Source organism: Aulonocara stuartgranti (assembly GCF_965226115.1).
Source record: "Aulonocara stuartgranti genome assembly, chromosome: 16".
Taxonomy (NCBI): Eukaryota; Metazoa; Chordata; class Actinopteri; order Cichliformes; family Cichlidae; genus Aulonocara; species Aulonocara stuartgranti.
In genome coordinates this window covers 12,922,039-12,947,450 of record NC_138952.1, presented here as the reverse complement: position 1 = coordinate 12,947,450, position 25,412 = coordinate 12,922,039, and the positions used below count along the sequence as shown (strand labels likewise).

At 38.5% G+C, this 25,412-nt stretch overlaps 1 protein-coding gene across 6 annotated transcripts in view; it reads left to right on the top strand.

Moving 5' to 3' along the window:
* The window catches only part of erbb4b (erb-b2 receptor tyrosine kinase 4b), a 341,307-nt gene that overhangs the window by 246,168 nt on the left and 69,727 nt on the right, over positions 1 to 25,412 (top strand). For 4 of the 6 annotated variants that reach the window (XM_082509409.1, XM_082509412.1, XM_082509407.1 and 1 more), the window contains exons 8-14: positions 1,046 to 1,159; positions 1,422 to 1,548; positions 2,614 to 2,687; positions 8,939 to 9,029; positions 10,522 to 10,721; positions 15,560 to 15,695; positions 20,961 to 21,054. In XM_082509409.1, the coding sequence (XP_082365535.1) occupies positions 1,046 to 1,159; positions 1,422 to 1,548; positions 2,614 to 2,687; positions 8,939 to 9,029; positions 10,522 to 10,721; positions 15,560 to 15,695; positions 20,961 to 21,054 (836 nt within the window). The remainder of the gene's footprint in view (positions 1 to 1,045; positions 1,160 to 1,421; positions 1,549 to 2,613; positions 2,688 to 8,938; positions 9,030 to 10,521; positions 10,722 to 15,559; positions 15,696 to 20,960; positions 21,055 to 25,412) is intronic. The other 2 variants (XM_082509410.1, XM_082509408.1) reach the window with 1 other exon arrangement.

Sequence of the window (25,412 nt, the reverse complement as noted above, 5' to 3'; positions counted from 1 at the left end):
TAACTTTCTCATTACTGCTGGTAGATCATTTTTAGGGCAAATACTAGCAACATAAATATAGCTTGTCTCTTTCCTAAAATAGTCTTTATGTGTGTGTGAGCGTGACTATGTCTGTGAGGATGAATTTGACTTTTACAGTTTTGTAAAAGCGACATTTTGCAAAGGACTTTTATTTTAATTTCAGCAAATGGCTGTTTAAAAGTAAAACTTGTATAAAGTTTTGTGTTAGGAGTAGAAAAAGTCAAGTTACATCAAGTTTAGGTCAGAATAAGAGGCATGGGATGTATTTGTTAGGCTGGGTTCTCACATTTGTATGTTCTTTTTTCTTTTAAGTCCAGTCCAATTGACATAACTGCCATTGTACGTATAAGTTGGCCACGACCCTAAATTAGATAAGTGGTTAAGAAGATGGATGGATGGTTGACTTGCTACACTGTTACACTTCTTGGGGGTACATAAATGGTCAATGGTCGTTCCAACATGTCATCTTGACAAGCAGTCTTGTTTGCAAAGCCAGTACAGGTGACGGGGAAGTAGAGGCCTGCGTCTGCACTAGCAGCATAGCTCTTCTCACTCCTGTGTATAATGTTTAGTCATTTTATTCATAAATTATTCTTTGGCCACTGCTAACCACAAGCTAGTCACTCACCACACCCACAACTAATTGTAGACACCCCATGCTGTTCAAAACATCACTGAAAAGGCCAACCAGCAGGGAGGGAAGAGGAGCTCTGCGCTTCGAGGCATTGTTACTTTTAAACAGACACAGGATAGAGAATAATATAAACATTTAACTGTTTACTGTTATGAAAGTATGCAGCTTTTTTATTTTGGTAGTTTTTCACATAAATCCTATGCAAAATAAGTAAATAAATAACCAAATAAATGAATAAAAATAATGGTGAGGCAAAGTCACTTTCAAAGTCACTTTCAGCACTTTTTTTATGTGATTGCCTACACTCCACTGCCACTTATTGTTCTGTATGTTCCAGTGTGACAAACAGCAGCCATCTGTATTTGACATTTACAATGAATTGTTTTCCAGATAACTTTGTGGTAGATCACAGCTCCTGTGTGAGAGCATGCCCCAGTAACAAGATGGAGGTGGAGGAGAATCGCATTAAGATGTGCATCCCTTGTACTGACATCTGTCCAAAAGGTAAAATTCAAACATATAGTTGCAGCAGATAATTACTGAATGTTTGTCTCCATCGATTTAGCTATTTTATTATTAACACTATATAGTTGTATGTATGCACTGTTGTCAGTTTCACTATTGGGTTTATTTTGGCAAATGCAGGAAAAGTACATGTTGTCCTGATTGCATCAAACCCCTAATCTACCTCGTATTTTGCATGTTTGCACCATTGAATTAATTGATGCAATTTTTTCTCTTCACGGTTTCACTGTGTTTCTTTCAGCATGTGATGGGATAGGCACAGCAAGCCTACAGACTGCTCAGACAGTGGACTCCAACAACATTGACAAGTTTGTCAACTGCACCAAAATCAATGGCAACCTGGTGTTCCTCATTACTGGAATCAAAGGGTGAGAGCTGAGAAGATTCAGCTTATCGGAATGACTGAAGACAGTGTGGGAGAAAAAAAATCTGCCTAAATATAAAATGGCTTTTCCCATTCCATTCAGCCTTTCTGTATTCAGCTGAGCGAGCACTGAGCATTCACAGTGGATTGTTGAAAAAGAGCCCACAGGTAGTGCACACTCCACTGAAGTTGGAAGTAACTAAAAGTAAAAATCGCAGCTGCTAGTCCACTGTGACCATTTTAGCCTTCAACTAGACTAAGTGTGCACCTGTTGGTCTCATAGCATAGATGGTGTGTTTAATTTGGGTCACCTGGCATACAGATTGGGGGATTGATTCAATTATTAATTAAGATAGATGATACTCTTCAGCTAGCACACAAGTGAACATCCATGATGGACACATTTAGAGCATGTGTGCTTAACAGATGTTAGTTTAGAGTGGCTAAGTGTGACCTCTCTGTGCAAAGATCTCTCCGGGGCTGTGTCAGCTTCTCCACCGCTGTACCTGCTGACTGCTTCCTTCCTTTTATTCTTCATTCTCAGTCTCCTTTATTGAGTTGTTCTCTCAATAATCAGAAACTTTGTTTTTGACTCAAAATTGCAATTTGAAATAAAACTGATTATAATACTTGTGAAAATATGGTATTTTAAATACCATCGAGCTATTAACAGTGTGATACAGATTGAATCAAACTGTTAATTGGATGGATTAATCTGAATAATGTTAGTGGTTAGTTATGTCTGCATGGATATACAGTACTATTTGTTTGCATTCATTCATATGTATTTAATATAGTTCACTTAAAATATCCCAATCAGGTATTCTCAGTACACATACATGATTTACCTCTTCAGCTGGTAAATGTAGCAAACTTTTCTTACCTGTAAGTAAGAAAATTTCCTGTAAGTATCGCATTTTTGTTGTACATGTACAATGACAATAAAGGACTATTTTATTCTATTCTAAGTAGGTATATCCCTTACACATACAGATGGAAATACTAAAACACATTCTTTTTTTCTTTTACTTGATTTGTTTTTGTCATTCTGATCTCTTTTTATTCACAGGGATATCTATCATAACATTGAAGCGTTGGACCCGGAAAAACTCAACGTGTTCCGCACCGTTCGGGAAATTACAGGTAAGTGTATAAGTTGCACTGCATTGGTCTTATACGCGTATGTATTTAAAGAAAGAACAAATGTTTACTCTTACTGTCATCTCTTTTCTTGAACAGGAAAGTTTCACATCAATGCTTATAAATACTTCCATGTATCAGCATATGTGTTTTTCTTCAAGTCCTCCCCTCCTCTTGAGAATGTCCAAACCAAAGACAGGCCTTGCAGAATAAGATGAATATCATATGAGTCTTTCAGTCTCCTCTTTCTCTCTACTGCTTCTCCCTCAGGGAGTCCCTAGCCTTGAGTCCCGCAGCCCCAGCTCTCCCTTCACGCACCATGAAGAAAAGAGCCAGAACATGCGGTGCACATCGTTAATCCCCCAGCTCTCCATGCCACCTCCACTTTTTAGCTGCGTGTACACTGTCATCCTTCCAGCCCCAAAATTTGACAATGCCATCAGAAGAACACATCATATCTCTGATGTCATATTTTCAAAAGCAATAGGAAACTATTCTCGTAAAATATCAGTGCTGTTTTTTCAAAAAGGTCTCAAAGACTTTAGAGTCAGACCTGTTACAGATCGTCAACTTTTCTTTATTATCAGGTGTGTTTCCAGAATCACTAAAAACTGCTGTAATCAAACCTATACTGAAAAAGGACAATCTTGACAAGACACAAATGAACAACTACAGGCCGATCTCAAATCTCCCGTTTTTAAGTAAGATCATTGAAAAAGCAGTTTCTCAACAGCTCAGTTACTTCTTAAAACAGAATAATTGCTACGATGCCTTCCAGTCAGGTTTTAGACAGAATCACAGCACTGAAACCGCTCTGACCAAAGTGTTCAATGACATATGTCTGAATACAGACAGTGGAAAAATGTCAGTCCTAGTTTTACTGGATCTCAGTGCAGCATTTGATACAGTTGACCACAACATATTACTCAAACGACTGGAGAACTGGACAGGTCTTTCAGGAACTGTACTAAACTGGTTCAAAACATACGTAGAAAACAGGAAATACTTTGTATCAATAGGTAACTTCACATCTGAGCAGACAAGTATCACATGTGGAGTTCCCCAAGGTTCCATCTTGGGACCCCTTCTGTTTAACATCTACATGCTCCCACTGGCACAGATTATAAACAACAACAAAATAAACTATCACAGCTATGCAGATGACACACAAATATATATCACAATGTCACCAGGAGACCGAGGCCCTGTACAGGCTCTTGGTAAATGCATTGAGGAAATCAATGACTGGTTGTGCCACAATTTTCTCCAGCTAAACAAAAACAAAACTGAGGTAATAGTCTTTGGCGCCAAAGAAAAACGATTACAGGTCACCAGAGAACTTCAATCTATACATCTAAAAACCACAAACCAGGCGAGAAATTTGGGTGTAGTGATGGATGCAGACCTAAACTTAGAAAAACACATTAAGACAATAACAAAGTCAGCTTACTATCACCTCAAGAATATATCAAGGATAAAAGATCTGATGTCTCAACAGGTCCTGGAAAAACTAGTCCATGCATTCATCTTTAGTAGGCTTGATTACTGTAACAGCATCTTTACAGGTCTACCTAAAAAATCAGTCAGACAACTACAGCTCATTCAGAACTCTGCTGCTCGAGTCCTCACTAAGACCAAAAAAGTGGACCACATCAGTCCAGCTCTGAGGTCCTTACACTGGCTGCCTGTCCGTCAGAGGATAGACTTTAAAGTTCTGATGCTGGCCTATATAGCTCTGAATGGTTTAGGACCAAAATACATCAATGACCTCCTGACCCAGTATGAACCATCCAGATCCCTCAGGTCATCTGGATCCGGTCTTTTATCAGTTCCCAGAGTCAGAACCAGACACGGAGAAGCTGCATTCAGCTTTTATGCTCCTTATATCTGGAACAAACTCCCAGAAAGCCTCAGATCAGCTGAAACACTCAGTTTATTTAAATCCAGGTTGAAGACTCACCTGTTCTCAGCTGCATTTGAATAAAGCACCAAATCCACACTTTAAGCTTAAATTTCAAAACTTACATTTAACTACTGATTTTATCTACTGTTCTGATTTTATCTGTTTTGATTTTATATACTGTTGTTTGTTTGTTTGTTTGTTTGTTAATTAGTTAGTTAGTTTATTTGCTTGTTTTAATCAATTTTAAATCATGCTTTTTATTTGTTCTTGTTTCTAATGTCTCTGTAAAGCACTTTGAATCACCTTGTTGTTGAATTGTGCTATACAAATAAACTTGCCTTGCCTTGCCTTGCCTTGCTATTTAGCCATGAATGACAAAAGCAGATGTCTTATTAAACAGTGTGTCCCTTTCATCTGAACACCACTTATTTATTTAGGATTACATCAGTTATATTTTTTTTAAAAGAAAAGAAAATTGTGAAGTATCTAAGATGTGTCTTAGATACTTTACTTTCTACATAACCTGTAGCAGTTATAATAATAAATATTGTTATACCTAATGGCAGTTACTCTTAAAAGCTAATATGGGGGGTAATAAACATACACAATCAAGTGCCAACATACATGTAGTAGTAATAGCAGTTTTCCTACTTGTTCACAATCCAAATCATGTTTTTGAGCTGCGACCACCATCTGTCTACATAATCTAAATGTGATAAACCACTCTGATAGAAAAAGAGTTGTATTGTTGCAGTTCAAAAGCTAACTTAAAAGGAAAGATTTAGAAATGAAATGCTGCAGACAAAATAGCATTTTTATTATTGCGCTTTCCTTAATGGAAACTGACAACTGATGTCAGTTACAACTAATATTTAAGCCTGCTCAAAGGGAAAAAAGGAAGGATTATAGTGAGTTAGGAAAGCAAGTTAAACTAGCGCAGCTGTTTTTCATTTGATAGAGTGAATTGTCCATTAACACCATTGGGGCCATTTTGATACCCGCTCCTCGTGTCTTCAGGCAAGACACTGAACTCAGTTGATTGAAACCTTTGCATCTGAACTCTTTGTATCTGCTAAGGTATATAAATCTCTGTATAAGTCCAGTTGTTTACTCTTTAAACTGACTTAGATATATTCCAAAACTTGACTTCGAAGTCATTTTGTTTTCTTGCTTTTCCTCTCTGATGGTTAGTGATGACAGTTTGAAAGCAGGTGATGAAGCATAAACCAGCAGCCATGTGGTCAGACACGTGTGTCATCTCAGCTTGTCATTTCTCTGAGCTGGCAGAAGAACGTGACTTTTTACAAAAGCAGGCAACCTGCATCCATGACCCCAAGGTCACAGCTAGCGTTGCTCTGGCTTTCAAATGAGCTCTGTAGTAGGACAGCTTTCATCATCCACACCAGCACACGCATCTTTCTGTCTCAAATCAAATTCTGATCCATTATGCTTTTGTCTTTTCGGTGGCTTCTTACCAGGTCAGGATTTACCCAAAGTGTGGGTGTAGCTAGCACGATTCAGCATAAGTGGGTTTCTCGGTGTTGTGACTCAGAATGTAATCACTACAACTTAAGCGCTCTTAACCTTTGCTTATGAGCTCATGGCCTTCTTGTCCAAGTGGTTCCACATTTTAATTCACTATGCACATTGGTGTGCTGCTGATGTGGCTCCCAGCAGAGCATACACTCCTGATAAGTGATCTTTCCATGTGCATGAAAATTCACATGAAAACACAAAAAAATACAAGCGCTAGCATAATGTTGCACACAAAATTTTTGTTGACTTGCTTTTTGGCATTGATCTTTCTATCTAGTGAGGTTCCACAATCTGTCTGAAAGGATCAGGCCTACACTTAAGGGATGGCTGTAGCTCAGGTGGCAGAGCAGGTCAGCCACTAATCAGAAGGCCGGTGGTTCGATCCCAGGCTGCCTCCTGGCTGCATGCCAAATATCCTTGGGCAAGATACTAACCCCATGTTTGCCTACTGGTGGTCAGAGGGCCTGGTGGCGCCAGTGTCCGGCAGCCTCGCCTCTGTCAGTGCGCCCCAGTGCAGCTGTGGCTACAATGTAGTTTGCCATCACCAGTGTGTGAATGACTGAATGTAGTGTAAAGTGCTTTGGGGTCCTTAGGGACTGAGTAAAGCGCTATACAAATGCAGGCCATTTACACTTTTCCCCTATGAAGGGCCTCATGGACCGCTCCTATGTGATTGTTGATAGTGATGCAAATGCACATTAAGGCATCTAGCACAACTTAGAAACAAATTAGCTACAAAGACTTAAATCAGTTCAGTTAATTTCAGTTATTATTAATGCCAATCAGCAACAACAGTTACCTCAAGGAAGTTGAACCTCTGAATTGATAACTTGCTGTAATCTATTCTTATTGCTCTTCACTGGAAGATCTATTATGAAGTTTGCCTGAAGTGTAAATGTGAAGTGTGTAGAGACCTGCAGGATATTTAATGTGTATATAGTTAGATTGTTCCAAAAATGCATTGTGACCATTTACTCTGCACAGACTTTAGGAAGCATGTACAATACAATACAATACTGGTGTATTTTTACATATGATACACAAACTATATAGACTTAGACCTTTTATTGTCATTGTACAGTTGCTTGCACAATGAAATTATGTAACAATTTCTATGTAACAATTTATATACATATACAGACTGCATCACATGTCTTCGTTGCTGTATTCGTATGTAGCAGGGCACTGAACAGTCATTCTAGCTACCTTTCCAGTCACCTTTAGAATTGTACTACTTTTTTTGTAGCTTAGCAGCTCAGTGCTCGCCATGTTTATTAGCATTATTGTCTCTTTTACTACACCGTGAAAGTTACTATTACTTGGCAGTACAATAACACAATTGCGGAAACCTACTCTTTCTAGAGTGTCTCTCTGCTTGGACAAAGACTGTTTATTTATATATTTTAACCTTTCTTATCAACAATCTTCACCCACTTTCTGATGATAGCAAATACAGATAGCAAACGTTCGCTGCTATCACATCCCTACATTGGAACAGACAGGAAAGATTTCAACAGGCAGTAGACTGCTATTGTAAGTAGAGAACACCCAAAGCCCTCTGAAATAGCACCGTGCCAGAACAGCGAGGTGCCTCAGCACTGCAGGTTTTGTCATTAAGACAATTAGTGTTGACAAGTACAGCGCTAACGATTCTATAGAACTGCTGCCTCTGGGCTAAGAGGCACTCACAGCATCATAAACTGCACATCATGAGAATCAAGATGGACAAATACCAAAAGTGCAATTACCTTTTACAAACCGCAATTCCCCAGCAATATATTTGACATTCTGTACGAATACCTCATAATGGTTTATATAATGGAAAAAATTCTTCTTTTATCCTAATGACTGCCATTATGCTCTCATTAAAGGTTCACTTTAAAAAAAAAATGTGTAAATGACAAAAAATGTTAAAATGTTTTTTCCATTTTGGGAAGTAGCATCATTTTGGATGGAACTGCAATAAAAAATCATGCATGATTCCTCACCTGTTTTGGACATTTCCCAAGCATTAGTAATAAGCATGTATTGAGACCCCGTCACTACTCAGACTGGATGCACTTTGTCTTTTGTCATCAAGCCAAGCGTGGCATTGTGTTGCCACAAGCTCTACTTACCTTTCTCTGCCATTCCTCCCTTCCCGGACCAACAAAATTATGCATCCTGTGGGAAGAACTCACACTGTCTAGCATAATAGAGTCTGATACTGTTTATTGACTGGAGTATTGCATGTTTAGCTTTTAAAACATGCCATTATATTTGTCTAGACTTTCCTTCCACCTCCTTCTCCTCCCCTCTTACCTCTGCTCTTCTACCCACTGTGGATTTTTCTTTGGTCTCGTAGCCTCTGTTGTTTGTCCTCTGGTGTTGGCTTGGGGATTGTAGTCCCCTACTGTTTTTTCTAATAAATATTTCATATTTCTGAATCTATTATTAAAAATCCTAAATGAGCCATGGCCATTTTCTCAGCTTTTGATTTTATCTCCTAAATTATTTAACAGTTGACAGGGAAATAAAGGAAATGCAAAAATATTGATAAGTCAGACTTGTTATAGCTGGCACCAAACTCCTCTGTGGCATTGCTGTGCCAGACATTTATCTGGCTTAGAAGTGCTTCGCTGATTTCAGATGAGGCTCAGGTGGTGCAGTTGCATTGTTGTGTTTCTGGAATGTTGCTAATTCTAGAGAGAGGCCGGTTCTCTCTGCTCATTTTCTTCTTGTCACTGTAGAAATGGACAGTGTGATAGACAGGTGATTCTGGTCTGTCAGTACTCATGTGGATTTATAACCTATGTTCATCCCTGTCTTCATTTAGGTTTTCTAAACATTCAGTCATGGCCTGACAACATGACAGACTTGGGTGTTTTCTCCAACCTGGCTACTATTGGGGGAAGAGCATTGTACAGGTACCTGGGTGCATAATACCTTCACAAATTCTTTTTCTTTCTTTCTTTTGTATTTTGTTTTTTGATTGTTGGGAATAGTTTATGCCAAGTTGTTTCACAAATGTCTCAATCAGAGCTCAGTTCTTCTAAATCAATGGCAAGCAGGAAAATTTGTGGTTTTAGATTTATTTTTAGCTAATTGTAGCGAACAATCTCTGAAGCCACAGCTCACTGGAAAACTGAAATGAAGGAATGAAAGACGGAGCCGATAACAGTAAATTTAGAGTATTTCATTGTGCTGTGTTTTTATTATTATTACTTCTTATAATTAATTTCTATTCTCTTTTTTATGTTAAGCACTTTGAGTTAAGTTTGATTATTTCCTGTTCTATACAAATAAAGTTTATTATTATCAGTAGACTAATTTCTATTTCTTTTTGCTATTGGTATGGAGGGGCTGTACACATATTGTATGTATATGAACGCATAGATAATATTTACACTACACAGCTTATCTCACAGATGTAAATTCGCATGCATTGTTGCAAACTGCTGTGGTTTAAAGAAGATCGGAAAGACGAGGTTACAGTCGCAATCAAACGTCTCTACCTCTGGTTATATATTTAAACCATTTTAATGCAAACTGAAAGTGGATCCGGTTTTGTTGGATAGCCTTATCTGGATAAGTGCTATGCATGTTAATGTGTGAAGTGTAATTTTTTTTTGTTACTGCTGAAGAATGCTGTACTTAAAACATGACTTTCTAAAGACAGCTTAATTATTTAACCTAAATTATAGCACTTAATTATTCATCATTTAGATTTTTTTTTCTTAATTTGGAAAAAATGCAATAAAAATGTAGCGGGATTTGGATGTAATCAAAGCGAGTGTCTGCTGATAAAGTGTAGACTGTGAGATTCAGTGTGTTTTTGTGTGTGTGTGTCCCTAGGCGTGCGTGTGAGAGTGTGTGCATGTGCACTGCACCTGCCTGCAGATGGAAACAGCAGGCTGCAGTACAAATTATAGCCTGCCACCCACCCCTGCCCCGTGCTTGATCCTGCATACTCTCGGTCTATCTGATGTTTCTGACACCCACTGGCATCCTGTCATTTTTAAACCATGCAAGTGGGACATATCAGGATAGCTGGGGGTAGGAAGAAAAAAGAGAGAGAGCCTAGCAGACAGAATGATTAAAACACATGTTGTAAGTTGCATTGTTGCAACATAGGACAATGTGAGCTCATAAAAACACAGTGTATTCTTCTTGAAATTATGATTCAGTGATAGAATTAATGTTGACTAATGAGATCACAGTTGAGATGACTGGTAGACCGCTATGATGTTTAAACAGCATTTCTACCAAACCTGTGAAATGATTCCATCTTCTCTCTTCCCTTTCTTTTCCTCTTTTGTCCCTGCGCCACATCATTTCTTCTCCTCCTGCTCCTCTGACCTTCTTTCCTTTGCTGTCGGCTCCGTCTTCCTCTCACCTCCACCTATTCTTACCTCTCAGTGGGATCTCTCTGCTGGTGTTGAAGCAGCCGGGGATCACATCACTTCAGCTTCAGTCTCTGAGAGAGATCAGTGCTGGGAATGTCCACATTGCAGAGAACAGCCAGCTTTGCTACTATAACACCGTCAATTGGACAAGACTGTTCCGTACTACAAACCAAAAGGTTCTTATTCGCAACAACCGAAGTCCACAGGAATGCTGTAAGTTGATGCCACAATCATTCTAAACATCTAAATAATAAATATTTGGTTGCTCTACCAAAACAAAAATAAATGATCAAAAATGATCAACAACCTTCACCTTGCTTTGAATGTTATCAGAGGCTATTTAGATTGTATATGTACTTATAAAGAGCTATAACAGCAAAAGAAGAAAATAGTCATCTGAACAGAAATAAAACAGAAATAAAACTTCTGCAGATTTTCAACAACGCCATTCTTGGCATATACTCGAAAGATGGCGCGGCCACGTCCAGGCGCCTTCCTTACCGCTCCGCTCCGACTATCCACTTTTCTTGTTTTTTACTTATTTTTTGCTCCGGTTTAGGCCACATTTCACTGTGTGTTATACTTGTATAACTGTGCATGTGACAAATAAAGAACCTTGAACCCTATTTACTTTCTTTTTTTTACCGATCTAATGAATTTGATGTACTGCAATATATTTTACCACTGTTCTATAGGTCCCTCTTCCACTTACAACACAACTCAAAGCGCATTGACACTTTTAAAGAAAACTTTAAGTTAAAGTTTTTAGTTCTTTGCCCACAGCAACACCTTTCTACCAAGTTTCATGGTAGTTGGTTTGCTCTTTTTGTCACCTCCTAGTATTTGTGAAAAAAAAGCTACAGAAAATATACCAGTTGCTATATTGTGCTGCACTGTATGATACAATTATTTAGTTGCAAATTTGCTAAATATCCAATATAAACTTTTAAAAAACTAAAAAAGGTAAATTATGTTTGTATGTCCACAAAAAATAAGTAGCAAACCTGTCCAGTCATAGTTTAACGACTTCTGTTAAAACATTATATATGTATGCATTTGTTAGTGAAATCTACCACAAGAGCAGATCTTTGTGCTGCAGCTTTTGAACAGCTATGAAAACAAAGACATTGTATGAAAATTATGTTTTAACCTCTGATTCTGGATATCCTCTGGTAGCAGGACATATTTGAGTCATTATAATGTGCTAAATGACCTCTGTGTTGTACAACCGTGATACATTTGCATATTTTAGCTGTTAATTTAACACTCACTGTCTAGCCTCAGGCACCATCAAGAGTACGCTTTTTTTTTCTCAAACATGTTCATATTTAAAACAGGTTGTACACTAAAGAAAGGAACGAATCTACTCAACATTTCTTGTAGTATAGATTTAAAAGAAGTTTGAATTGTCGAACTAACAAGAAACCAACAGACAAAATTCTGCTTTCTAAGTTATCACCCAGCCTTCATAACAAAGGCATTTGTTTTAAAGGAGCTATTGTAGTGGCCATTCATAGTAAGGTTTTGAGGCTTGTCTGTCTTATGAATGGTACCCATGATCTCACTAGCTTCTGAAGGACACTAAAAACAATAATTCAATAATTAAACAAATTAACATCAGGGTCATTCCGAGAGTGCAAGGTTTAGAAAAATGAAATTAGGCAAATAACTGATGTGGTGAGATAAAGATTGCATTTCTAAAAATGGAAGAGCTTTATTATATCACTGCCACAAGTGTTAAGACATTATTCATTTATGTATAATGTTCATTAATGAGCCAGTATTTGCATTATTGAGTTGGCCCCTTTTCACTGTTCATGTGCTCCTTTCCCCTTGGCACTTCCTTACTGTTGAACACACACACACAGACAGATACACACACACACACGCACACACACTTTAGAGTCTTTGAAGACTTTGGGTTAGTTTCAAGAGTCACATACTTGACATGGTTCTGCATGTGTGCATCAGAGTGCGCGTGTTTGTGTGTCTAAAGTTGACTGAGCCTCATGGGGCTAGAAAAGGGCAGCTATCACACTGTTACAGTGCAGCAAAGAGTATTCTTGTGAATATGCATGCGGTTGTAGCGATTTAAGTAGTTGCTGAAACCTGAAACTAAGACATCTAGTTTTCATAGTAGTTGGAATAGAGATCTAGTGTGTACTAGCATGTAAAACAAGTAATACATTCATGCTATATGGTATTAAAACACAGTTGTGATGGCTTTTTAACCATAATTTTTCTTTGAATTTGTTTACTTTTTACATATTACATTTTGGCATAGCCTCATCAATAAGATATCAATAATAACCCAGGATTGTATGGAAATGTAATATATGTATAGAAGCAAATGGGACAGTTTTCAGTTAATATTTTTCAGACTGTATTAATTATTTTATACATATTTAGCATCAAAAGTTTATCTCACCTCATTGTGACACAGTTAAATGAAATATCCCTGGTTTGTTTCTGCACTATTTTACATGCGCGTACAGTAAAGAAAGAAAACAGCAAAGCAGAAATGTTGTGGTTCTTGTGTAAATATGATTTTCATTGTGCTCACTGAATTTGCATATTTTATAATACTTTAAGAGACTGTCAGTAGCACCAGCGCTTTTTATGCAAGTCAAAATACTGTGAAAGGGGCACACATATGAATCAGTGTAATTTTCCCCACAGCTCTGATTTTCTCACAGCAAAATTTGGATAAAAAGCTGCAGGAAATACTCCCACTGATGGAAACAAATGTACTCTGATGATGTTAGAAATGTAGTTACTTCACTGAGAGAAGTCACTGGTTGCCACTGTAATAATGCTCTATTAACAAAATGTAAAATAGTACAATTATAGATCCGTTTGGTTACCTCAGTGGAACACATACATGTTGTTTGAGAAAATAGTCAACACAGAGTCTCTCATATTGGCTCATTATTTAATTACACTATTAACTAAACAGTAAATGGCCTTTTTTAAAATACAGAACTATTTTTTTCACCTATGTTGCATGTGAAAAGGATCCCTTCTCCGGCTCCCCCTCTACTCTCTTTAGCCTTTTCACAGACTGCCCCTGAAATGTTAATACAGAAAAGAGAGGTCCCCAAAACTGGAGGCACTAATTCCAGTCTAGTTCCAGCTAAATCTCTCCCCTCAGTCGTGCTAATCAGCACTGTTCAGGGACAGGTTTTTTAATCTTTATTTATTTCTTCTGATGTTTTCTTTCTTTCTTTTCTCTGCCCTTATAATAATTGTAATCATAGCCTGAACTTTTGTCTTCTTTCAGTCTCAAAAACGCTCCTGCCAGGGCTTTTGTTAGTCAGCCATGTCAGAAACATCTGAAGTTAAGATATGTTTTTGATCTTGTTGTATAGTTAAAAAGCCATGCAACCACCACTTCCCCTTGTTTATATCTTGCACCAATCATTCTTCCTTTTCCTCATTTATTTCTGCCTGGTCAGTTTACCTATGAGGCTAGAAGCATGAAAGAAGTGGTTTTGTCTCTTGCGAAAGACTTTCATCCGCTTTTCTTTATGTATCTGCATCTTTTTGTCTGAATTTTTATTTTTATTTGGAATAAAGCTGTGGCTATGACACTATGGCATAGTCATTGGCTTGCATGTAGCCAGGTTCCCAAAAACAGCAGGGGACCCTTTTGCAACCATGTTCTGTAACCACTGGCTATCGAGAAAAGAAGAGAAGAGAAAGAGAAAACCTACAAGGGGGGAAATCACGTCAGATGCAGGCGGGATGATAAAAGTTCACAGTGTATCTGTAGCGCCGTCACCGCGTTACTTCAACACTCATTTTGTCACTGTAATGTTCTGAAATGTAGCAACCTCTGTACAACTGAGTGCTAGAGGGGGACAAGAGAGAGACAGAAAGAGATAAGAGATCCAGGCCATTATAGAGCAGATGTAATGGCCTGAGTCAGTCGGTGCTATATGAAAAACATTGAGGCAGAAACACAGAACAGATTGTTCACTACGAATAAAATGAGAGAAAGGGGCATTTCTTTACATGACTGAGTGCAGCAAAGTATATCAGACTTACAAGTTTAACATTTGTATCTTTGTATCACAGGTGGTTTTTAGTATTGCTTTACGTGGCTATCCAAACAACACTTGTTTGTGCTGTAAATGTCACGCTAAGCACTTTTGCACTGAAACCAGATACTATTGCTACGTAAAACAACTTCATAATATACAATCATAGTATTCAGTAGCTGTATATTTGATTGCCCTTTCAAATTGAAAGGCTTAAATCCTTAAAATGACACTTTTCTTTAATTATTTGTAAGGTTTTGTTAACTCGACTAGTCTGGCATCTGCATGTGCTTCCTGTATCTCACTCTTCATTGTTTGCACAGCAATTTTACAATGAAGCAACCCAGCCTTCTACTTTTCTAATTGCACCATATCAGTCAGTACTGTAGACACACTGAGCATGCAGGCCATTTATATTAATAGAGAACATATAGTATACACTAAAAACGAAGTGCCAACCACGTCCTCTGATGAATTGAGTTAATTAATGTGATGTTTTTAAAAAGTTTCTGGGATACATGAGAGCGTTTTTGTGGGAGGAACTAGGTCGTCTTTTAGTTCATCCTGGAGGATAATTATTCTGTCACTCTGTAGTGTACAGCGTATTGTTTGACACTTTCTTGTTTACCGCTTTATCCCAGAGCACGTGTTTCAAACGCACACCTTTTTCCTGTGTCTTGCTGCAATTACTCTTGCCATTGTTTAGGAAAGAAGTCCCCAGAAGAAGAAGAAGGAAAAAAAAGCTAGCTTTTATAGGCCAAGAAAATGAACATCTGCTCTGTGGAGGCGGAGAAATTTAATGCAAAAATAAGCCTTCGCAAATTGCAAGCGCCTTAGTAAATCTAGTTCTGTGTCTTTTCATAAATAATAGGATTATTTGGCTAATTTTATACCCAGCTAATTTGGGGGAATTTAGGGTTTATTCATTGCGTCTGACACTGAGTCATCAAAGCTCAGCTGCATGCTACATGAGTATAATCCTTTGCCTTCTTTGTTTATATGTGTATTAAGCAGCCAAGGAGCACATGGTGTGTGACCCACTGTGTTCAGATGCTGGATGTTGGGGTCCCGGCCCAGACCAATGCCTGTCCTGTCGATATTTCAGTCGTGGACGAACGTGTGTAGAATCCTGCAATCTCTATGAGGGGTGAGTCCTGAATATGCTTGCACATATATATTCAGATATAGTGCTGATAAGAAGATGGAGGTGGGTGGATGGTTTGTGGCTGAGTTTAATTGTTGCTACTGGACTGACTCAGAGAAAGCAGATGTGGCATTGTTCGTATATACAGAAGTTTATATGTTGTCCTCGAAAACCTGCTTGACAACAACAACAACAACAACAAACAGACAAACAAACAAAAAAATATATAAGGAAAGCAGTGTCTGCTATATTATGTCAGCTTATGTAAGTAAAATAAATATTCAGCTTTTTTATTATAACAAGTAACAGTAAAGCAGACAAAATACGACCAAACAAGTTACATTGTTACAGCTAGGCCAGCATCAGCATGACAACACTGATAAAAAAGTCTTTTATAATCAGTGACACTTGTGACAAAACATGGTTTGTATGCTTCTCCCTTAGACTTTGCTTGATCAGGATGCGTTTACCACCAAAGTTTACTTAATTTTGTTAAGGTGCCAAACACATCTTTCTGCTGTTGTAGTCTATAAAAGTCCCCACAAATGCTTAGTTAATGATTACTCTTCAGCTTCTTGACAGTAAAATGGGCTAGAACACCACAGAAACACAGTCACTCTCTGGGAATTTTCATAAGTTAGGCAAAAAGAACAGCATCAATAGCCCTTTTTATTCTTAAGTGTGTTCGAGCCCCTAAGAGCCATAACTCTCTTAGATTGTGCCAAAACAGACACGCTGTATGGTAAATGGGTCATATGAGTGCCACATCAAAACGTTGATCTAACATCAGAATGCTCTCATGAGTGTCATGTACGGTCCTTTACTCATACCGTTGTAGCAACAGATAATGATTGTCATGTCACCAACGTGAAGCTTTTGAAGTGACGGGCATCTGTGTGGCAAAATGTAGCTACTTAAAAAAGTAAAGGAAATATATTACCCTGTTACTGCCAACAGGGAATTTATTTAACTTGAACATATTTATGAACAAAATAAAACATGCTCACAACAACTAGGTGAGAAAAATTAGTTTCGTTTTGTTCACTGCCCTCTGAGGTGTCTTTTATTTTCTTGGTTCATTATCTTCCAAGAAAAGCTTTTAAAGATGGCCCCAAACTCGCAGATTAAACAGCATGACAAGCAGTTTATTTTGTATTTTATCAGTTCTTAAAGAAACTGAGTTCCTTTAAGAACAAAGTTTTTTTTCAATAGATTTTTGTCCAGATTATATTTCTGAGCAAGAGGATATAATTGCATGTTCCAGGGATAGTTTATTACCTTATTCAACAGGAGGCCAGTCCGTAGGCGCTGGCAAAATCATCTGAGAATATAGCTCGGCTTTAATGCTACTGAAGTCAGCAATGGCTGGAGCATGCTGCATGCCTCTAAATATACGAATAATCAAATGCATCAGCAACTACCGAATGATCTTATAAATACTATGAATAAATGCAGTTTTAATTTGAGTTACTGATTTTTTTATGCTTTTTTTCATTAGTCTTATTTAATGAAATACATTGTGACATTAAAACAGTCCTCTATTTTTAAGACCTGCTACGCCATCTGCTCATCAAAACTTTACCTGAACAGCCCGTGGCGCTTTCATTTTCGAGATAAGCAGTACTGTTCTGTTTACTGGGGATGATATTAAGAGCCAGGGGGTGAAAAGAACAATTTAAAATGTGGTGCTAATTTTTAGTTTAAAAGGCACCCCTGCAGAGTGTCATAACAATAGAGGTCCCCTGACTTTAAAAGAATATATCTTGATGCTATCTACCTCCTAATGAAAGATCTGCTCCCCCAGGGAGTTTTATTAATGAAATTTTAGATGTTTTTACCCTGCAGAACAGCTGGGATGATGCTTTTAAGTTCTGTCCCAACTTGATCAGAAAAGTTTGGTGGCCACATTGGAGAGGACAGAGGAGGACGAGGAGGTGTTGCTCGGGCAGGGGGGCTAGGCGTGTCACTGCGTGTCACAGTCACTGCTTGCGCACGGGGCCACGCCCTGCCTACCTGTCCACCTGCACGTCAGCGTCACCTACACCATCAGCGTCACCTACACCATCAGCGTCACCAACACCGGCACATTCACCAAACCCAATAATTCTGTGAATGCAGTCCAAACCCTTTGCCATATCCGCACAAGCACAGCGCTTTCCGTAGTTCCCGTATTTTATGTTAACACTGGTGGCCCTTTTATTTTTATCTGAACAGCATGTATCAGTCCAATCAAATGGCCTTTTGTGGTTTAAGTGCATGTTGTTGCAATTTTCTTGGGTTCTTGTGGCTCAGGAGACAGAGCGGGTCATCTACCGATCGGTTCAATCACCGCTTCAGCTCCAGCATCCTTGGGCCAGATACTGTTTTGCTCCTGATGCATTCATCAGAGTTGTTAGATAGCAATCACTTATACAGGGAGTGCAGAATTATTAGGCAAGTTGTATTTTTGAGGAATAATTTTATTATTGAACAACAACCATGTTCTCAATGAACCCAAAAAACTCATTAATATCAAAGCTGAATGTTTGTGGAAGTAGTTTTTAGTTTGTTTTTAGTTTTAGCTATTTTAGGGGGATATCTGTGTGTGCAGGTGACTATTACTGTGCATAATTATTAGGCAACTTAACAAAAAACAAATATATATCCATTTCAATTATTTATTTTCACCAGTGAAACCAATATAACATCTCCACATTCACAAATATACATTTCTGACATTCAAAAACAAAACAAAAACAAATCAGCGACCAATATAGCCACCTTTCTTTGCAAGGACACTCAAAAGCCTGCCATCCATGGATTCTGTCAGTGTTTTGATCTGTTCACCATCAACATTGCGTGCAGCAGCAACCACAGCCTCCCAGACACTGTTCAGAGAGGTGTACTGTTTTCCCTCCTTGTAAATCTCACATTTGATGATGGACCACAGGTTCTCAATGGGGTTCAGATCAGGTGAACAAGGTGGCCATGTCATTAGTTTTTCTTCTTTTATACCCTTTCTTGGCAGCCACGCTGTGGAGTACTTGGACGCGTGTGATGGAGCATTGTCCTGCATGGAAATCATGTTTTTCTTGAAGGATGCAGACTTCTTCCTGTACCACTGCTTGAAGATGGTGTCTTCCAGAAACTGGCAGTAGGACTGGGAGTTGAGCTTGACTCCATCCTCAACCCGAAAAGGCCCCACAAGCTCATCTTTGATGATACCAGCCCAAACCAGTACTCCACCTCCACCTTGCTGGCATCTGAGTCGGACTGGAGCTCTCTGCCCTTTACCAATCCAGCCACGGGCCCATCCATCTGGCCCATCAAGACTCACTCTCATTTCATCAGTCCATAGAACCTTAGAAAAACCAGTCTTGAGATATTTCTTGGCCCAGTCTTGACGTTTCAGCTTGTGTGTCTTGTTCAGTGGTGGTCGTCTTTCAGCCTTTCTTACCTTGGCCATGTCTCTGAGTATTGCACACCTTGTGCTGTTGGGCACTCCAGTGATGTTGCAGCTCTGAAATATGGCCAAACTGGTGGCAAGTGGCATCTTGGCAGCTGCACGCTTGACTTTTCTCAGTTCATGGGCAGTTATTTTGCGCCTTGGTTTTTCCACACGCTTCTTGCGACCCTGTTGACTATTTTGAATGAAACGCTTGATTGTTCGATGATCACGCTTCAGAAGCTTTGCAATTTTGAGACTGCTGCATCCCTCTGCAAGATATCTCACTATTTTTGACTTTTCTGAGCCTGTCAAGTCCTTCTTTTGACCCGTTTTGCCAAAGGAAAGGAAGTTGCCTAATAATTATGCACACCTGATATAGGGTGTTGATGTCATGAGACCACACCCCTTCTCATTACAGAGATGCACATCACCTAATATGCTTAATTGGTAGTAGGCTTTCGAGCCTATATAGCTTGGAGTAAGACAACATGCATGAAGAGGATGATGTGGACAAAATACTTATTTGCCTAATAATTCTGCACTCCCTGTACATAGAAAAAAGTGCTTGTATGAATTTGTGTGTGAACGGGTGAATGAGACGTGTTAAATAAACACTGAGTGCTGAAGAAGAGTAGAAAAACAATATATAAGAATCAGTCAATTTACCATTTACCAGACATGATCATTGTGAGGTTCAAGTACCTTATCAAGGGCAATTTCTTAGAGTTTCTACAAAATGTAAATAAACTAAAATCAAATTAAACAGGAACACTATTTATTTTCATTCACTTGAAGTGTATTGCTTTTTCTTTCCCTATAACAAACAGAAAGTAAAAGGAATACAGCAAATACAGGAAAACATATCATACCAGAACATTATGCAATGCCCTATAAACCGTAAGTATCCATGATATCTTCCAGCTACATTTCAGCCTTTATTATCCCAAACAGCATGCGCTCCGACAAAAGCTTACCTTCCTTGCCTCTTGGAAGGTTTTATGAAGGCCGATGAAGCATAATTAATAGTAATATGATTTCGTTCCCACTGGGTTAGCAAAATGTATTTCTATAGCCAAGAACATTCTGTGTTTCCTCACTGGCCAAAAAAAGTACCCCAATTTAATTTTCTTCTCCTGTAGTGACGAAGGCAAAGTGCCAACTTAGTAGCAGTTTGGTCAAATTTAATGCCTTTTTCTAGGCCACTCTGGTGTTGCGCAATTATAAAGGGATTGGAGAAAGTGAACAACAAGACACTTTATTTGATTGATTTTTGAAAATGCAGCACCCCTCCCAGGTCCTGAACCTTTTAACAGCACTGACCCCCTGAGTGCTGGTTTCACTATTAAGGATAGCTAACAGGTAATAATGCTTGTGGGTATCACAGTTGTATGTATGTTTATGTGTGTGTGTGTGTGTGTGTATTATATACTATAATATAGTATATTATAGTATATTATTGCTCTTGGCAGGGTTTCCTCCACTCTGAATTGATTGATCAGTCATTAAAAGCAACAACACTAATTCACAAATGTGCTTTACATAAAGAAAAGGTCATTGCATTGTTTTGTTTGTATATGTGTATATACACATGCTGTCCCTACAAATAAAGAGCTGAGTTGACATACTTTTTACAAGGACATATCAGTTCGGTTAAAAAATAAATATTAGTGCTGTTTTCTTTACACCAACTACCCCAGCAAAGAGACACATTTAACTAAAGTGGTTGCTTCTGCTATCAAAAAAATATGTTTTGGGCCCCAACTTGTTTCAAATTAATGTTTGTCTTTCTCTTGTCATCCATCAGACTGACTCTTTCTCTCACTTTTCTCCATTTCTGTCAGGGATATTCGAGAATATGCCAGTGGGTCAGTGTGCGTAGAGTGTGATGCCCAGTGTGAAAGAGCTGACGGTGACTCTTTGACCTGTCTTGGGCCGGTAAGTTTTCTATTACATACAACAATTTTAAGGCAGATCAAATCATTATGTTCATACATGTATTCTTAATATAGAAAGTGAACGGGGCTGTTTAAACAATTCAAATATGCTTCTGAGGAGCGCGAGAATATTGTGCATCATAAGTAGTAAGACAGTAACAATACTGTATTTTTGAAAAATGAACTTTACTACGATGTATAATCAAACCAAAACATGACAGATACCATGATAACATAAAAGAAACATTGGAGGTTGGAGTTGTTGTAATAAAATAATAACTAAACAAATAAATAAAAAGGTCAGAATAAGGAAGTATATTTGTATTCCCAACAAACTTTAACTGTGCACTATTTAAAAAAAACCCATCAAATTATTGGAAGATTCTTTTGGTAGCAGCTGCAAATAAAATATTAAAAAAGGGGGAGAGTGAAATTCCTGACCTTCATTTCTCTGTCTCTTGCGAATACAACACCCACAGCCACATCAGTCCCCTGACCCTGCTCTTTCTCTTAAAATCTTATCTTGCTGTTTCAGAGAAATGGATGATTCGGGACAGATGTAAGCCAACGGGTCCTTGTGCTGTCTTTTGTATCCCATCACACCCTGTCTGACAGTCTTGATCACTATAGTTTAGAAGTGTGGAACCCCTCCAACCCCCCGTCTTGCCATCCCAACTCAGACACGCACAACAAAAACAACAATATTGTTTGTGATTAAGTGTATAAGACACAACAGAAATAAACAGATTTGTTTGCTGAATCCTTTTGAAAATGTTTTTGGCACTGGAAGCCAGCGTAGTATTGACCGATCATGTATGAAATCTAAACTTGACTCCATTCAAGACCTGGCTAAATCACTACGGTAACTTATGCTGAACACGTAACCTGGTTAAGAGCAGGTGATGTTCAGAGTTTTGGTTTATTTCTTTACAATATATTTTAAGTGTGATATAGATAATTAGCTTCACATGGAACGTAGAAAATTATTGGCAATGCACACGTTTACATGCGTTGCATAGTTACAGTAACTTCATTAACCTGGAGACGAATCAGGATGTTGTGTGTTGTCCTGTCAGCCCCTCTTACAGTGTATCATTTTGATTAGTATATTAGTCTTTCCCTCATCAGGTCTGCTTGTTGTTGACTCGCTAATTTGCGCTGCTCTCTGTAGAATGCGGGTCACTATTGAAATTAATTGGATGTATCTGTGTTTATAAATTAGGGCATTGTTAGTAACTTTCTGCTACTATCCACATATTTTTTTGCAGTTGTGGCCTCAAACTAATTTGCCCCACTTAGTAAATTTGGCCCTTAATCATTAGATGATAGCCAGCCGGTTCACATAGTTCGGAAGGGGGAAAAAAAGGAACACATAAATTATTGTTGGCTCAAATGCTGTTGCTGAAGTAGATTTGTTGTTTTCATTGTCTTGGTTATCCACTTCATGCCTCAAAAGTCCCCAGCCCAGTTTCAGTACAATAAAATCACCCAAAGACCTTTCCAGTCCAACTTTTGAGAACAAATATTGCATTCAAAACAATTATGCATGAACTCCTTGAATAGAGCAGATGTGAAATGAGTAGCTGCAGGAGCCACATTCTTATTGTCCGAAATAAAGGTCGTCTGAAATGATCTAAGATTGGAATAATCCTTCAACCTGTTGGAGCGTGTGTCGATCTCATATGTGCAGCATGGGAATCCAAATGGATTACAGCAATCATGTTATAACTACAGAGAGTAATTGCTTACAGCTTACAGAGAGCGATCTAATGGAGTTAATGCAGTCTAAAGTATAAAGACTGAATTTCTCATAATATTCATAATTATAGGCTATTCTGTGGACCAAATAAGAGCTGATGGTAGATCTGGTGTGTTTATGATTTTTATTAGATATACAAACACGCTCAAATCATTCAAAGAGTGGAACATTCATTCATTTTTACAACAGGCAGTTAAGCCAAAGTCATGTTGATGTCAGACTGAAAATCTCACAAAGCTAAAATACACATTCGAAAATAGATCTGAAAATAAACCAATAATATAATTTTATAACCTGAAAATCCAAGAGTGTTTTTTTCCTGTCATAACTGATCTTTTTAAGCCCAATACAGCCCATCATATTTCTTGTAAGTGTAAGTTTAAAAAGGAGGACAAGTTTAGTGTTTGTAAATTCCAAATCTGCCAAACAGATGAAGAAGCACACAGTATAAACTGTGAGCAGCATCCAAACTTCACTGTATATATTATAAAGATGGAAAACGCTGGTCTTCCCACTCCAGGTTAGGAATTATTTGCTGCCTCAGATGGAGGAGTTTAAGTTTTTCAGGGCCATGTTACTGATGGATTGGTGCAGCATCTGCAGTGATGTGGACTGTTGATTTACTCTGCATTTCTATACAGTACACAACTTTAGCAACAGATGCTGGTTAGCAAAAATTACAGAAACAAGCAGCAGATATGAACTTCCAAATGGTATCTGGGTTCTACGTTAGATACAAAACACAGAGCTCAACCATTTGAGGGGAGCTGAAAGTGCAGCAGCTACTCTTCAACATCTAAAGAAGCAAACTGAGGTGTTGCCCATTTCACTAGGGCACCTTCTGAATACTTCCTATACCAGGTATTTACATCAGATACAACTGTAAGGAGATTTCAGGCAGACCCAGGACACACTGGAGACATTATGTCTCCCAGCCAGTTTAGGAAAGCTTTGTCATACGCTGAGAAAAGTGATCGAGTGAAGCGGACCAGTTAGAAGCTTTCAGAGCCTCTTGCCCTGTGAAAGCTGGTTTAGGCTACAGCGCCCCCATGACCCTAAATTGGACAAGTGGTTAAAAGGATGGATGGACTTATTATCCTATTATCAACTTATAAATGACTCTCTGCAGCACTTTGAACTTAACTCTTAATCTTGAATGTCTGAAATACCCATCCTCTCTCTGACACTATGCAGTAGCCATCTATGACCATAGTCAGTGTTGGGAAGGTTACTTTTAAAATGTATTCCATTACAGATTACAGAATACATGCCCCAAAATGTATTCTGTAACGTATTCCGTTACGTTACTCGATGAGAGTAACGTATTCTGAATACTTTGGATTATTTAATATATGCTGTTTACAACTACGTGAATGTACTATTGCTGTGATTTATTACTGTTACTGACGGTCCACGGCTCCGAACCGTAGTAAAGGGACCTCTGACTAATATGGTGGGTTCCATGTTGGGCTCGTAGCCGAAAAATAGCTTTACTTTGTTGTGTGGGTCAACTTTGTTAGCCAGAGACAGAGAGAGGTGTTGAAAGGCTGCTCCAACGGAACTTATTGTTTCGGAGGAAAACACGAACACAGCGTACAGTCGAGTCTTAATAGCTTACTTACAACTGGGCTCCTCAGGCACTCTTCTTGGCTGCAGTGGTTATTATTATATTTACATGCTTCCAGCTCCCGTTTCTGCTCGATGACAGCTCGTACTTTTCCTTTTTCTCCCTCCTCGCGCTCACAGACACATAACGGGTATGGCAGTCCATTCTCCCTGCAGCACGGACTACACTGCCCATGAGGCTACATTCTTTAGAGCTATACCTGTAGCATTCTGCCTGTTAGCTTAGCACAACAACAACAACAAAAAGGCGCTCTCTCACCCAGGAAACACGCAGAGAGAGAGCGTCACCCTGTAACCATGGCAACCATAACGCTTCTGCCTGAAACAACAGAACATAGCTGTCAAACAAAACCCAAACAGTCCTGACCTGTGACAATATGAAACAGGAAAGTACCGCCGTGTAATCCATTTATTTCAACAAAGTAACTGTATTCTAAATACCACCTTTTTAAACGGTAACTGTAACGGAATACAGTTACTCATATTTTGTATTTTAAATACGTAACAGCGGTATATGTATTCCGTTACTCCCCAACACTGACCATAGTATAAACATAACACACAATAGTGTCAGCGGAAGGAATGTTACGCCACTCATTCAAGTGACTTCCTTACTGTCAACTGACTGCAAGTTTCCTCAGTCTTATAAACAGTACATTTGCATGATGACTAAAACTAGCACCACTGACTAAAAATGGGCCGTGAGGTCAGTTTCATGATTATTAATATATAAATTGTCAAAGGGGATTCTTTCACCATCTCATGGTGCTTTGGTTGCAGTCATTTCTCAACTCTGTGTGAATAGTGCTCATGGCCATTGATCAGTGGTCATGACATTTGGCTGAGTGATGAAGCGTTTCTCCCACTGAAAACTATGTCACGATGAACAGAATCAACTTTCTGGCATTTACTTACCTGAATGATTGAGCATACAGCAAGTAAATATACATGTGCATAGTTATAATACATAATAT